Source organism: Euprymna scolopes, chromosome 4 (assembly GCF_053919585.1).
Source record: "Euprymna scolopes isolate OS-2025 chromosome 4, ASM5391958v1, whole genome shotgun sequence".
In the NCBI taxonomy this organism is placed as follows: domain Eukaryota; kingdom Metazoa; phylum Mollusca; class Cephalopoda; order Sepiida; family Sepiolidae; genus Euprymna; species Euprymna scolopes.
Window position 1 is genome coordinate 180,693,390 of NC_136485.1, and position 12,464 is coordinate 180,705,853.

The 12,464-nt window shown below is 37.4% G+C and overlaps 1 protein-coding gene across 1 annotated transcript in view; it reads right to left on the reverse strand.

Moving 5' to 3' along the window:
• Positions 1–9,981: 9,981 nt before the first annotated feature.
• The window catches only part of LOC145272771 (echinoderm microtubule-associated protein-like 2), a 224,363-nt gene continuing 221,880 nt past the window's right edge, over positions 9,982–12,464 (reverse strand). Inside the window, exon 21 of the mRNA XM_080127047.1 lies at positions 9,982–11,044. Coding sequence (XP_079983173.1) covers positions 10,904–11,044 — 141 coding nt within the window. The 3' untranslated portion in view covers positions 9,982–10,903. The remainder of the gene's footprint in view (positions 11,045–12,464) is intronic.

Consider the following 12,464-nt stretch of genomic DNA (forward strand, 5'->3'; position numbering starts at 1 on the left):
AAAAAGTTCCATTTGTTTCTGTTACAGAGCCATCCATTTCAATTGATGACAGATGGGGATCAGAGCATATATGATGTAAAGGTAGGAGCTTGGTTTTAGATGCATTAAAGTAATCAGCCACCTCTTCCTACCCCTGTACCACACGCTCAAGATCATTTCTGATTTCTGCCCATCAACCCCAACTCTTATGAGCCTATCAGAGAGAAATGATTTAATAATTGAGAAAACATTTCCAGTTATACCGTAGCTGGAAATATTGTGAAGTAGACCCTTATGCCATACCTTATCAAAGGCCTTTGATATTTTTTTTTTTTTTTTTTTACACAGTGATCACCACTTATCAAGGCCCGGAAGCCACTCAGGGTTAAGGGTTATTGCAAGTACATTACGTTAGTGTGGAGATTTGATGAAGTGCTTACTTAAGGGGGCGGTTCATTAGGAATTTGTTAACATTGGACTTGAAGACATCCAAGTTGTAGTCAGGTGGGAAGCAGGCAGACGGAACAGAGTTCCACAGGCGCGCAGTTCTAAGAAAGAAGCTTTGTTCATGGAATCCGCATTTTGATTTAGGCACAGATATAGAGTGGGGGAAATTTTTCACAGTGGATTCAGCTAGACGGGTGTTTTTCATGAAAGATTGGCGAGGGGGGGACCAGAGATTGGAGTTCAGACGAGCATCTGCCATGGAAATAACGATAAAACAAGGATAGGCTCGCAATGTCTCTTATGTGGGAGAGAGGTTGCAGGGTAGAGAAAAGGGCACTCCCCACTAAGCCACGAAGTCTATTTTGTATTCTGTCAAGGCAGGATAGGCTGTTTTTAGCAGCTCCTGCCCAGATATGGCAGCAGTATTACATCCTTGGACGTACTTGGCTTTTATATAGATAGAGAATTGCATCAGTAGTGAGATATCTTCTGGAGCAGTAGAAGGATCCCACCATCTTTCCAGCGACCTTGGCAACAGACTTGATGTACGTGTTCCATTTCAGATCAGGAGTAAAGGTCAAACCCAGAAGCTTGTCAAAACATGGGGCCTCACCCAGACGAGAGCCATCCATCACAATTGATGCCAGATGGGGATCAGAGCGTTGATGATGTAAGGATAGGAGTTTGGTTTTGGATGCATTAAAGGTAACCAGCCACATCTTCCCCCACTGAACCACGCGCTCGAGATCAGAGGAGAGAGAATCAGAGAGAACTTTGTCATTTACAGCCTTTGATGTGTTGCCGTAGATGGTCGTGTCATCAGCATAGATGTCAACGAATGATTTAAGTATGTGTTTAGGGAGGTCATTGATGTAGATCAGGAAGAGAGTTGGGCCTAGGATTGACCCCTGAGGGACTCCAGCATTTTTATTGCAGGCCTCCGATTTTTGTCCATCTACCACTACTCTTATGAGCCTATCAGAGAGAAATGATTTAATAATTGAGAAAACATTTCCAGTTATACCGTAGCTGGAAATATTGTGAAGTAGACCCTTATGCCATACCTTGTCGAAGGCCTTTGATATGTCACGAGCAATTGCCCTAGAAAGGAAGCCTTTGTCAAGAGATTCACTAATCCTGTGGGATATAACCGTCAGCACATCTGTGGTAGATCTTGCAGAGCGGGAACCATATTGTGTGTCACTAAGAAGGTTATTTCTGCTGAGGTGGTTGACTATTTCTCTATTTAATATGGATTCCAGCAACTTACTCATAACACACAGGAGACTTATTGGTCTGAACTGAGAGGGAGATAACTTATCACCTGAATTCTTAAATACAGGGCATACTGATGAGGTTTTCCAGGGTGTTGGGAAGCACTTTTCCTTAAGGCAACGCTGGAACAGTTTTATAAGTATGGGAGCAAGTTCTGGTTGAAGCTTTTTCAACACTATAATTGGAATGCCGTCAGGGCCAGTTGCTTTACTGGAATCAAGGTTCTTGATTAGCTTGGCAACCTCACACACAGACATTTGTATGTTGCATAGCGTGTTGTCTGTTATAGGAGGAAATACGGGGAGTTGATGATCTTCATCGCATAGGGTAGAATTAGCTGCAAAGTTCTTGGCAAATAGTTTGGCTTTGTCTGATGCTGACGAGATGACCTCAGGTCCATTGATGATGGTTAGGATAGAACGCACGCTTCTGTTCAGGATCCTGTTTGCTATTTGCCAAAACTGGTGGGAACCAGTTGGAGTATAGCATCGAGAGTGATATACTTTCTGGAACAGTAAAATAATCCAACCATTTTTTTTCATTGAAAAAAAAATATAAAACTCACATGCACATGTCTCAGTTTCTTTCTGCTGTTTTTATTTAATTTTTTAAAAGAAATTTAATATTACATTTGATACCGGGCAGCGCCAGGTGGCCTGCTAGTAGATCTATAAAAGTGAGAATGTGTGTGTGTGTGTGTGTGTGTGTGTGTGTGAGGACACTTCTCAATCTATATACTCAACAAATTTTTATTTAGAAACTTGAGATTTGTTATATAGGGTATTCAGACATGTGGAAAATGTTTTAATCGGTTTTTATTCGGAAAAAAGAGCTGCTAAAGGGTAAAAATTGTAAAAATTGTAAAAATAGGTACTTGGGAGCCATCAGATTTTTATGTGTTTGACAATTGTTTCAGGTGGATTGAAAATACTTTTTAAAGATTGTAACAAGTTGGTCTAATGGTTATCTTACTTGATTCTCAAAAAAGAAAACACGAATAAACCTAGAACCCCATCCTCCAACGTAGACCCCTACTACCACGTCTTCTTCTCCAACATCAGGGGTCTACGTTCTAACCTTCCAGAGGTTGAACCCCAATTACAGCAGACGAAACCTGACATATTCTTCCTAAGTGAAACTGGAATAGGGCCGACCACCTCCCTAGATGAGTTCATAATTAAAGGATACTCTAACCTAACATCTAAATCTGACCCCCAAGATCGCCACGGGCATGGAATATGTGCCTATATTAAAGATGGTTTCCCATGTGGCAGAGATATCTCCAGAGAAGACCCTAATCTACCTTATATGTGCTTCCGGGTTGCACTTGCTTACACCACCGCATTTATATTTGCCCTCTATCGCCCCCTCCCCACAACAGTGGAGTTACTGTCTTTAAGAGTATATCAGAAAAAATTGACCACATCCTGTCTGTTCATTCCTCAGCTAACATTCACATTTGTGGTGACTTCAATGTCCATAATGTGGAATGGCTGACCCACTCAAATAAGACTGATGAGGAGGGGAGGTTCTGTCATGATTTTGCCATTGCCTATAACCTTACTCAGATTGTCTGCGAGCCCACCCGTGTGCCTGATAGTACCGGTCAGTTCGCAAGCCTCCTAGACCTTTTTCTATCCACTTCCTCTAAGCTATGCTCATGTTCCGTTCTATCTCCTCTGGGATCCTCCGACCACTGCGTCGTATCAGTTGAGATAAAAATGAAATATAATAAATCTACAGATGTACCTCTCCACCGTACTGTATACTGATACTCTATGGCGGACTGGGATAGCTTCCGTACATTCATATCTGATCTACCTCTCCATTCCATGTTTAAAAAGGATGTGTCCTCTATGGTATCAGACCTGACCGAATGGTTACTTGTAGGCATAGACCAATTCACACCATCCAAAAAATTCCAACAAAAACCTAACCGCCAGCCATGGTTCTCTCCCGAATGTGCTGCTGCCATCGCACACAGAAATCACTTTTTCCATAGCTACCAACGTAATAGATGCACTGAAACTAAAGCTGCTTTCAGAACCGCCAGCAACCACTGTAAAAAAGTAATAAAAAATGCAAGAGAACTATATGCGCAATCCGTTAAGTCCAAAGTAGCTGAGCAGCGGCTTGGTTCCCACCAGTTCTGGCAAATAGCAAATTGGATCTTGAACAGAAACGTGCGCTCTATCCCAACCATTATCAATGGACCAGAGGTCATCTCGACAGCATCCAACAAGGCCAAACTATTCGCCAAAAACTTTGCGGCAAATTCTACCCTTTGTGATGAAGGCCATCAACTCCCCATATTCCCTCCTATAACAGACAACACACTATGCAACATACAAATATCTGTGCGTGAGGTCGCCAAGCTAATCAAGAACCTTGACTCCAGTAAAGCAACTGGTCCCGACTGTATTCCAATTATAGTGTTAAAAAATTACAACCTTGCCCCCATACTTTCCAAACTGTTTAAGCGTTGCCTTAAGGAGAAGTGCTTCCCAACACCCTGGAAAACCTCATCAGTATGCCCTGTATTTAAGAATTCAGGTGATAAGTCATCCCCCTCTCAGTACAGACCAATAAGTTGCTGGAATCCACAATAGAGAAGTAGTCAACCACCTCAGCAGAAATAACCTTCTTAGTGACACACAATATGGTTTCTGCTCTGCTAGATCTACAGCAGATGTGCTAACGGTTATATCTCATAGGATTAGTGAATCTCTCGACAAAGGCTTCATTTCTAGGGCAATTGCTCTTGACATATCAAAGGCCTTCGATAAGATTTGGCATAAAGGCCTACTACACAAGATTTCCAGCTACGGTATAACTGGAAATGTTTTCTCTATCTTTCTCACCAATTTTTTTCAAAAAACACCCGACTAGCTGAAACCACCGTCCATAATTTTCCCCACTCCCTATCTGTGCTTAAATCAAAACGTAGATACCATGAACAAAGCTTCTTTCTTAGAACTGCACGCCTGTGGAACTCTGTTCCGCTTGCCTGTTTCCCTCCCGACTTCAACCTGGATGTCTTCAAGTCCAACAAAAACAAATTCCTGATGAACCGGCCCCCCCCTAAGTAATGACACCTTACAAATTCTCCAATACTATTGCTACACTATCCCTTTGATTACTGTACACACAATAACCCTTATCCCTGAGTGGCCATTGGGCCTTGATAAGTGGTGAACTCCATGTAAAAAAAAAGAAGAAAATTCACTGTCTTTAGGTTTTAGTTTCAATCTCAGCTCGAGTATTTTTTTTTTTTTTTTTTTTTACAAAAAAGTGAACTGTTTAGAAATAACAATACTTACATGCACATGTCTCAGTTTCTTTCCGATTTTTTTTAACTTTATTTTTTTAAAAGGAATTTAACGTTACAGTATTTCTTCTTATAGAAAGAAGAAATCTGCATTAATTAAAATATAATATTTTATGACTGGGTAACGCGGGGCAGCCTGCTAGTATTACATCCTTCATATGCATCAGTTGTTAATCTTGCAGATATACTCAAAATATTTTCAGTTTTGGGAGGAAATTCAGGGGGTTGACGACCCTGACCACACAGACTGGAATTTGATGCAAAGTTCTTAGCAAAACATTTTTTTTCTTTGGATACTGATATAATCACCTCAGGTTTTTTTTTTTATAATAGTTGGGTTGGAGGATATGTATCTGTTTAAAACCCCATTTGTTATGTACGAAAACTCGTTTCTGCTCAGCTACACTAGACTTGACAGTCTGAGCAAAAGACCCTCATGCTTTCTATAACTGTTTTGCAGTGATTATTGGCAATCCTAAAGGCAGCTTTAATTTCAAAATATTTATTTCGTTGAAAGCAGTTGAAATAATGATTATTGTGTGCAACGGCAGTTGCACATTCAGGGGTGTACCAATCAGCTCTCGAGTAGCGATATACTGTATGATGGAGAAGGACATCTGATGTCTTGTTACACTTTGTTTTAATGTTAATTGAGAAAACCGAGTGATCGAAACATCCCAGCAGAGACAAAATGGAGGATGAGCACAGTTCAAGGAAAGTTGTCAGAAAAAAATGTAGAAGACTTGCAAATTGTCCATAAGTATCGGGAATGCTGACTGTGTTCGTAAACAATCTGGCTTATATCATAAGCAAAGGAAAATTTTGACAAAACTTCATCATGTCTTGTTTAAGTGAACTAGCCATTCAGCAGAATGAATACTGAAATCTCCACAAACGTGAATGTTGGCAGAGGGATGAGCAGACAATATGTGGTCAATTTTCTCAGTCATACTCTTAAAGATAGTGATTCCATCGTTGTGGAGACGATATAGGGCAAATATGAAAGCGTTGGTCTTACTTGGAAGCACATGTAGGGCACTTTAGAATCTGCTTTGGAGATGTCCCTGCCACAGGGAAGTTATCCCTAATGTAGGCACATATTTCATATCCATGGCAATGTTGAAGGTCAGGTTTAAATGTTAGGGTTAGAATAGCCTTTAATTGAGAAATCATCTATGGAAACAGTTAGGCCAATGCAAGTTTCGCACAGGAACAACAACTCAGATTTGATAAATATGTGGGCGTTGATATCATTAGAAAAGAAAAAATCCATAGAAGCAAAAATGTTTTAAAATATTTTATTTCATAAAATCAATTAAAACTCTCCAATATGAACTCAATTTTAACATTTAAAATGCTCAAGTTTTTACTTACAAAAATAATTGTATATATAATAAAAACAGGGGAGGAGGAGGGGCGACTTTTATCGATTAAGTTTTGATTGTTTATTTTCTGCTTTTGATAATAAATGAAAAAAATATTTTCAATTACATTAAAAATACAAAATTATTATACGAAATCCTATTATCTATGTAATAAATATGTTTGTCTGTCTGTACTCAGATAGGGAAAAATACTACTTCACCAATGAAATTTATGGACATAAATAGTAGACATAAGAGAGAGTGTAGTGAGCTGCTTCAGAGGAGAATGCAAACCGCTTCCCCCAATTAAATATCCTTATGGATGCAAAAATACTCGACAGATGTTTCTGAAATTTGGAACAAAGATGTTCAATTGTCTATCATGTACGTATATCTCATTTTGATCAATAATATTGTATAGTCTGTATGGTAGTAAAATTCGAATCTCGTTAATTACACAAAAATCGAAAATTAATCACAATACTGGCAGGACATTACATTTTTGTACTGTTGGTGACATGCATTGGTTATGTTTAATTTTCGATTTTTGAGCGATTATCGAATCTCGACTATGAATCTAATGAGACAACCATTTTGATTTTCATTCTAACTCGACAGGGTTTACACTACCTTGAGGTTTGTATTACTGTACACATAGATTCGAAAAAGTTGTCAAAAAAACAAATATATAGCAAATAAATGTTATAAAAGGCAAGATAAGTCACTTTTCTACCAAACTGGATATATTTTTCGTGTTTTTATTCAATGTAACATGTTTATTCAGCTCGAAAACCATACAGTGTTTACTGATGTATTGGAACGTTCAAGATGGCGTCTTATTCTCTCTTTAACACGGTAAGTTCAGGAAAAGATGTTATAAATAATAAACTAGACAAAATACTATTAAAAAACAACCGAATATATGTCAAGATAACATATATTGAGCGAATTTCTAACAGTATTTTGTCTAGTTTATTATTTATAATACCTTTTCCCAAACTTACCCTCCCCGAGAGAGATTCGGCCGCCATCTTGAATTTTCGAATACATCGGTAAACACTGTATGTTTTTCGAGCTGAATAAACATGTTACACTGAATAAAAACACAAAAAATATATCCAGTTAGGTAGAAAAGTAACTTATCTTGCCTTTGATAACATTTATTTGTTATATATTTGTTTTTTGACAACTTTTTCGAATCTATGTGTACAGTAATACAAACCCATAAAATTAAATAACTTTTAAATAAATTAATGCACACACACACACACACACACACACACACACACACACACACACACACACAAAATTATCCAGGTAGGTAGAGGAGTAACTTATTTTGTCTTTGGTAATATTTACTTATTGTATATTTATTTTTTCACTCCTTTTATGTTTTGTTGGCTATTCTGGAAAATCATCAGTAATTTTAAACAAAATTTGAAGAATCTATACGAAAACATTGCCCTTACAAAATGGCATGTTTAAACTAAATTAAAGCAAAATCTAATGAATAATTTCTTTACATTCCACTTTAATTTTATTGTTAACAAAATTTTTAAATATACTTTTAACATATAATATGCACAAAACGCTCTTAACAAGATTTAAACTAAAAACTACTACATAGATCAACAGATAAACAATGGGCGATAACAGATACTTACTATCCGAATCAGTTCCTGTTTTCAAAGTCCTTGGAAGTAAACGGTGTTAATGAATTTGTAGACCCTGCGAAATTACGTTCTTTTACTCAAGCTGAAAACGGTGCTAATATTATGTGTCCTTTATTAAAATCAGTTTACGGATATTCTTCATTATATTAAAAACAATATAACAGATCCCACACACTTGACCAAGCTTCAACCTCTGTCTCATCTCTGCAATGTTACATCCTTGTACCTGTTTTACAAGTACTTTAATGGGATGTACTCTGATGAACTCATAACACTTGTGTCCACTTTTGCGGACATATTCCTAACCTGACAAACAGCAAAATCCCATTCCTTCACTGTTGAGATCTATAGATGCTGAAGAGCCTTCTACTTTAATAGTTTCTTCCCTTGGACTACTAGACTTTAGAATTTCTTCCATGTTTCCTGGTTCCTTGGCTGTACTAACCTACAGAAGTTTAAATGTAATGTGAACAGACATCTAGCTCCTCCCTCCTCCACCCCCACAATCCCAAATAGTAGCCACTTATGTTCCAAGTGGCAATATGCCTTGTTAGGGATGACAAAGAGTAAAAAAACAAAAGAGATTTTATACAATCTTTACATCTTTTGCAGTTTTTCTTGATCTCATCTTTGTTTTTTTCTTATCCAGATTTTTTTTCTCCCGTTCACCACCCAACAAGGCACATCGCCACTTGGACGAAAGGAGCTACTATGTGGGACCATGCCTAGGAAAGATTAACAAGATGTTAGTTTACATTACATTTAAACTTCCGTATATCAGCAGTCAGGGAAGCAGATAGAAGGAATGGAATTCCAAACTCTAGCTGTTCGAGGGAATAAGCTATTAGAGTAGATGGCCTACTGGTATTTGGGGATTTCAATAGTTAAGGGGCGTGATTTTGTTGCTGAGTGGGTTTGTCAGGGATATGTATGTCTAGGGGGCACAAGTGCAAAGAGTTCATCAAAGCACATTTCATTAAAATATTTGTAAAACAGGCACAAAGATGCAGCATTGTGGCGATGGGACAGGGCTTGGAGCTTAGTTGACAAAATGGGACCTACCAAATTGAAGACTCTGTTTTGGACCTTATCTATGCGGAAGAGACTACGATCTACAAAAAAATGTGATATCTTCTATTTTATTTTCTTTAGTTGGCAGTCTAAATAATTACCTCTGCCAAAGAGGTTATGTTTTTCACCCAAGTTGTAACTATGTTTGATTTTTTGATCTTCACATCACGCGACCAATTGTCACCAAACTTCATCAAAATATCAACCGTGATCTTAGGACTGATGTAATTTTGGAATATCTTGGTCAAAGGTTAAGGTCACAGAAGAATTAAAGATGTTACTTGGTCCATATTGTAGCCAATGGAGTCTTATATCTTACATGATTTGACCTTTGACCATAATCATGAAAAGTTCGTTCATAATCGACATTTTCACAAATTTCATTATGGATTTGATACTCTTAGATAACACTTACCATTATGCAAAATTTCAGATCAGATAAGTAGTTTTGGGGTTATTAACATTTCTATGACTTTGGGCATACTTCATACAATATGAAGAAGTAAGACTCGGATAAAACTTTAGTTCATTGTTACATTGTCACATAGAGGTATGCAGTTAGCCGACTGACTTATGTTCTTCTCCTAATTTATTTAGATACTGTAGATAAGAACTTAACACAAACTTCTTAAGTTAATACACTTATATATAAGACACTTAACATACACTCACACATACATGTATAACTTGATGTTTCTTAGATGTTATAGTTACACCGTGCAACAAATTTCGGGGTAAAAAAAGTACATGCCACATTAGACCTGTTTTGGTGTAATAAAATTGATACTAAATCTAACCTTTATTTCTCTAGCTTAGGCACCGTTTTCATTTAGTATAAATCATATTTTATTATTGGTTATGAATGAAAAACACAGAATTGTCAGTTCAAACAACATTTGTTCTCTTAACTCTCTTGTGTTTAGTATCAGTCTCTACTTTCATATTTCAGCAGTAGTTTGCCAAACATACCAGGGTTCCAATTTCCTTTAAAACGTTTCTCCATCACTGAATATCCTGATGGAATCTCTTGCCAGGTTCACCACTCACATCACTAAGATTCTCTGTAAAATTTTCGAAATTGACAAGTTTGAAAAAAAAAAACTGTACTTAATTCGAACAAAAGAAATGCCAGAAATAAAATTTCCATGCCATAGTGCATATAAAAATGGCCACAGATGTTATGCACTTTTTTAGTGTTGTATAGTGTTGCTAATCAAGCTAGTAGATCTCACCAAAAAGGTGCACACACTGATAAATAAGACTAATCCAGATCGCGTTAAACCAGTTGAAACCTCTGAACTACGAGTAAAGAATAACTAATAATTGGAAAGGTTATTATAGACAGCTAGACTTTTAAGCACGTTATAAAAGAGCAAAAGTTATAGCCTGTTAACTTAGAATGAGTGCTTTATTCCAAATTAATTGTTGAATATAGTTAAATTTGTACTAATTTTTGTATTAAAGACTAATTCCTATTAATCCCTACTCATCTCTAACTGTGTTACGAACGGCCATCATAATATTTAGTTCGCTACATCTAACCATAACAAAGGTCCATACAAAATTTCAGCCAGGTCGGTCCGGTAGTTTTCGAGAAAAAGTGGAATGAACAGAGAGACAGACAGACAAAGAGAAACATAATATAGATTGTAGAATGATTATCAATGATTTGAATTATTTCACAAAATGCTCATCAGAATGTTGGTCATCAAAAGCAATCATAAAATGTCCGGCTGAATCTCTTCTAAATATAAAGAGGAAAGACATTAAAAAATGTCATCATCACTCTCTATTGCCCATTGCATCAGGGAAGCGTCACTTCCGGAAGAGAGTAAACCACCATTGGTGTCGAGAGTTTGAATGTGGATGAGAGACGATGAACATTGTTTCTCTTCGTTGAACTTTGCCTGATTAAAAGAAAAAAAGGAAAAGAATGATAAAAATAGAATAAATATAACAATCAATCAAAGTAAAAGAACATGGGGGGGGGCGTGAAATGAGGCGGGTGAGACAAAATAAATATAATAGGACTGAATAGGCTGTTTGGTCAGATAATCAGAACGAATTTTCACTTTTTTTCATTCATCCATTCCAAAACACTAATAAGCCTTCCTTGGTATAAATTAAAGGAGCCATTGCTTAGTGGATAAAATACTTGGTAAAATTCAGTTGTAAGTTATACTCTTCTGGCGGCTGAAAGTTCAATCATCATTTTATTTTGTAAAATCCTTACATCTCACAAGATCTCTTACTATTCTTCCTGACCGGTTTTAGTTTGTGGTTAAAGGATTGTTCTTGTTTCCTACTTTCTCGCTTAACAAATTGCAAAAAATCTTTGGGCACTTCTGGCTTGAGTAACCCCTTTCTAGTTGGGAGAAGTGTTTTTGTTCTTCTTGACATCAACTTCTGAGCTGGTGATAAGAGACCTTTAGCTGGTGTATTCCTGTGATCCAACATTGCTAGGTATGGATTAGCCTTATCTTCCATCGCTTTCCAGAAAAGGTGCTTTGTCATGTTTACCACAGGTTCCACTTTACCATTCGCCTTGCTATTGTATGGACTGACAGGTATGTGTAAAACACCACTTTTGTGTGAACATAGAAAATTCCTGGCTACTAAACTGAGGCCCATTATGAGTTATCACCTGATCTGGTATTCCATGTCGTGCAAAATGGTGCTTAAGTTTGGTTATTACTGTCTTTGCTTCTGCATTTTGAAGATGATCAATTTCCCAGAAGTTGCTCATATAATGAATAGTACAGAGATAGTCTCTATCTGCAAACTTAAAAAGGTCCACTCTCACTTTCGCACAGAGTCTGTCAGGAACTTCATGTACCATTAATGGTTTGGCTTGATTGGCTACTTCATATTTTCTGCATGTGTGGCATTTCAAACCATAGTCTTTCATCTCACTCTTCATATTTGGCCAATACAAGGATTCTCTTGCCCTTCTGCAATATCAATCTATTCCTAGGTGTGTGGAATGCAGTGTTTCTTTTAGCACAGCCCGCTGGGTCATCAGAACCACTATCCAGTTACCTCTGAAAATTAACCCATCTTGTACTGTCATTTCATTTCGCATACTAAAGAATGGTCTCACCTCTGGGTCAAGATGTATTTTGTCTTCTGGCTATCCTTCAACAATTACTTGCTGCAAATGCTGCATGCTTCTGTCTTCCTTTGTGGCTGAGCACATTTCAAGCAGCCTTCTCTCTGTTACAGGAAGATATTCAGCTTCCTTGACATCATCTTCATTGTCCATATATTCACTGTTCACTGCCTTGATGTATGCTCTGATAGTGTGTCTACAAGGAATATCTTCTTACC